The sequence below is a fragment of the Morone saxatilis genome, unplaced genomic scaffold, assembly GCF_004916995.1.
Source record: "Morone saxatilis isolate NCDOM2014 unplaced genomic scaffold, NCSU_SB_2.0 Contig15, whole genome shotgun sequence".
In the NCBI taxonomy this organism is placed as follows: domain Eukaryota; kingdom Metazoa; phylum Chordata; class Actinopteri; family Moronidae; genus Morone; species Morone saxatilis.
This window is the reverse complement of record NW_023339707.1, coordinates 904,465-907,853: the sequence shown is the minus strand read 5'-3', so window position 1 is coordinate 907,853 and position 3,389 is coordinate 904,465. Positions and strand designations below refer to the sequence as shown.

Sequence of the window (3,389 nt, the reverse complement as noted above, 5' to 3'; positions counted from 1 at the left end):
GCTCCTAATGGGATTTGCAATAATGAAAACAACCAATCAGAGCCAAAAAAGACAGATAATTGTTGAGTCTTAAACCCAGGGCATCAACCCTGGTAATGAGACTCAAAAATCAATTACCTTCAAGCTTTCAACCCAAAGAATCTTTATATCTTTCTCGGCTCTGACCGGTGGATGCCTACTGCAGCTTAAAAGAAAATAAAGATTTCAATAAAATAATCCAATATATTTGTACATTTTGGAGGACATTTATCACTCAGTTAGGGCCCAACTTCAGCTAGATAAAACCATTGCACAGACAACAATGTGATGAAATTAAGTTTTTCTTATCAGCTTTTAGAATCAGGATGTTGTCTGTAGCTATCTTTACTTCAGGCTCTGGGTTTGTAGTGGATTTGTTAAAAGTGCAAAGTTTGTATAAGACTAAGGTAGCCTATAATAAGCCGAGCAGAGAAATCAGACAGCCATACAGAGGGTCTATAAATCTGTGAGATAATGCAATACAGGGTGTATGAGTTGAAGGATGTCTTAGGTGTTGCTCAATACTTAAAGTTTTGATCGTACATCTCAGAGCACTCTAGTTCTGCTTCTGTCACTTCCTCTTTCTTCATTAAGGGTGAAAGAGATGTTACAGTCAGCACACAGGAAGTAGCCAGAGGAACCAAACTGACACGCAGCAACACTGCTACTTAATCCATGGCACAGATCAAAGTCTGGTCAGTATGCAAACTCACAACAAGCCACAGCGACATGTTCACATTAGAGTATGTTGGCACAAGTCTATCCTCTCTGAAACGCACAGGAAAACTAACCCCTATCAATGTTAAGTGGTAACCAATGAAACTGTTTCTTCTTCACACTTTCACTGTTTCTGCAGTTTGTCTTCCTCATTCTTTATTTAGGGACAATTATGCAGGTGTGTGTGCCCATTTTTGTTTGCAAAAAAGTTAAATATTAGATATAATGAGGCTAAAGATATACATTTATGTTCATTGGTGGAAATCACCTAAGCACATAGTACTATACTGAAGTACAATTTTTCATTTTGAAAAATTGTATTTCATACTATTACTCCTACGTTTCATTGAGAAAATAATGTCATGACACAAGATTAAACCAGTGATTCTCAACCTTTTTGGGTTGATACCCGCCAAAAAAGCAGTGTCTATTAGGGACCCTTGATACATTTAAGACCTAAAGAGATAAAATTATCCATTACTTCTGCAAAAAAGCAAAATCAGATAAGCAGAACATTATTTTTTCTTCCTTCCTACCCCATTAATAATCTCAAGTTTATCTTGTGACAATTTGCAGGGGATCCGACCACTAGGTTGGAAACCGAGGTCAGGGGTCAAGTGCTTTCACTTTTGATATTTGAAGTGTATTTTGTTCATAATGTTGTATGTTCATATGTTGTTTGTAATTAAAATTCTGAATGCAGGAGTTACTTGTAATGAACATACGACACATATGGTAGTATAAGGCTAATATCAAAATATTCATTACCCCCTTTTTTGCAAATTGCATTCTTTTCAAGGCATTATTTTTAATATGTTTTATTATAATACTCCACACCGTGTTTGTATTCAAATAATCGTTTCCAGTTTTCTATGTGCAATGCTCCAATGTGTATATAAAACGTATATGTATATGTATATAGTGTACATATAATTCTTATACTTATTTTTCTATTATATCTCATCTATTGTGTTGTTTCTTGATCTGTAACAAGCGAATTTCCCCCAAGTGTGGGATCAATAAAGTCTATCTTATCTTTTGCTTTACCTATACTTAGATATGCTATGTGCTAGGCTAATCTATGTTGAAAAGACAAGGACATTTCGAAGAAGGTTAAAAGATAAAAGAGACATACATAGATACATACATATAGTCACATCTGAAAGGTCCAGTGTGTAACATGTAGGACGGACCTATTGTCAGAGATGGAATATCATTTTCATAGGTATGTTTTCATTACTGTATAATCACCTGAAAATAACAATTGTGTCTTTGTTACCTTAGAATTATCTGTTTTTATCTACAGGGGGAGCAGGTCCTCTTCTACGGAGGCTGCCATGTTGAACCGCCATGTTTCTAGGCTCTCAACAGGGGTGGTCACGTTTTTTGCACGTATTGTGGCAACCGTAGTTTCTCCTTCTCGTGCTTAGAAGGGGAGGGTGAAGCAGGGGAGTTGCGACCTGCAACTTCACCGCTAGATGTCACAAAATCTTATACACTGGACCTTTAAGATAGCTAGCAGATTTAACTAACATTAGTTTTTAGGTGTAACTAGCTAGCAAACGATTGACGTAGATTAGCTAGCTAATGTTAACAAAACAGCAGGTAATTAGATCAATCGTAAGCTAGCTAGTTAACTTAACATGTGACTGTATGTCGCTTTTATCTTTTAACCATCTTCATAAAAGATCAATTTGACATTTGAATTTTGAATACACAACATACTTGTAATGATGATGATGATGTAATGTTTTTACATTGTTATACTGGTACTTTAACTGAAGTAAAGGAGCTAAATACTTCTTTGTATTAGAATAGGACGTTTCAAGGAAGCAAGGTGTAAACCATTAATTCTCTATGTGATTCGTTATATGTGTTGAGTTACTGTTTGCATGTGATGAACACTGACTTTTCTCAGATCTGTATCTGTCACAACTTTACTACTTACAGCTTTGCTCCCGGAGTTTCCAGCGGTGGGATCTTTGACATAGTGAGCCGTCTGTGCTCGGTTCTGCAGCTCGTCGTTCCCTGTCCCTTTACTAAGAGGCTCCTGCTCCTTCTTTGAGCCCACGCAGCCCATGGTGCCTTCTGCTGGAGGACGACAGAGGAGAAACAGCAAGACATGAGGGCAGTGCATACCAGCAGGAAAACACCATTGGGATGTTAAATGCAATGTAAAAAACAAATTATGGTTCTCCTTGTCATAGAGTGACTTGATATGTATCTACATTGTTCAGAGAAAAGTGAAAGGCATTGGAGGTTGTGAACATTTAGTATGGAAAAGCATGCAGAATGAGAATATGGGATTTAATGTAAATAAATAGCTGTTATGAAATCGATTCTCAAAGTCACTTTCAAGCTTTTGTCACATTTCTGAATGTCAAGATGCACAACATCCACAGTAAGAGCATAGGTTATGAACTAGTCTCTTGACACTGTCTTCACATGTACACTTAAAGCTAATGTATGTAACTTTTATAAAAATAAGTATTTTCTATTTTCTGAAACTTTCACTATGTCCTGACAGTAGTACATGAGACAGATAATATGTGAAAAAGTCAAGTTCCTCTGGCTAAGCATATAGTTAAAGTTCAAGTAAATACAACAAAAAAAGTTACCTACTGCAGCTTTACTAAATGGTAAATGGACCTGTA

General features: G+C 36.4%; 1 protein-coding gene across 1 annotated transcript in view; it reads right to left on the bottom strand.

Moving 5' to 3' along the window:
* The window catches only part of hck (HCK proto-oncogene, Src family tyrosine kinase), a gene marked incomplete in the record, with an annotated part of 23,578 nt that overhangs the window by 11,666 nt on the left and 8,523 nt on the right, over positions 1 to 3,389 (bottom strand). The window contains 1 exon segment of the mRNA XM_035656829.1: positions 2,684 to 2,826. Coding sequence (XP_035512722.1) covers positions 2,684 to 2,815 — 132 coding nt within the window.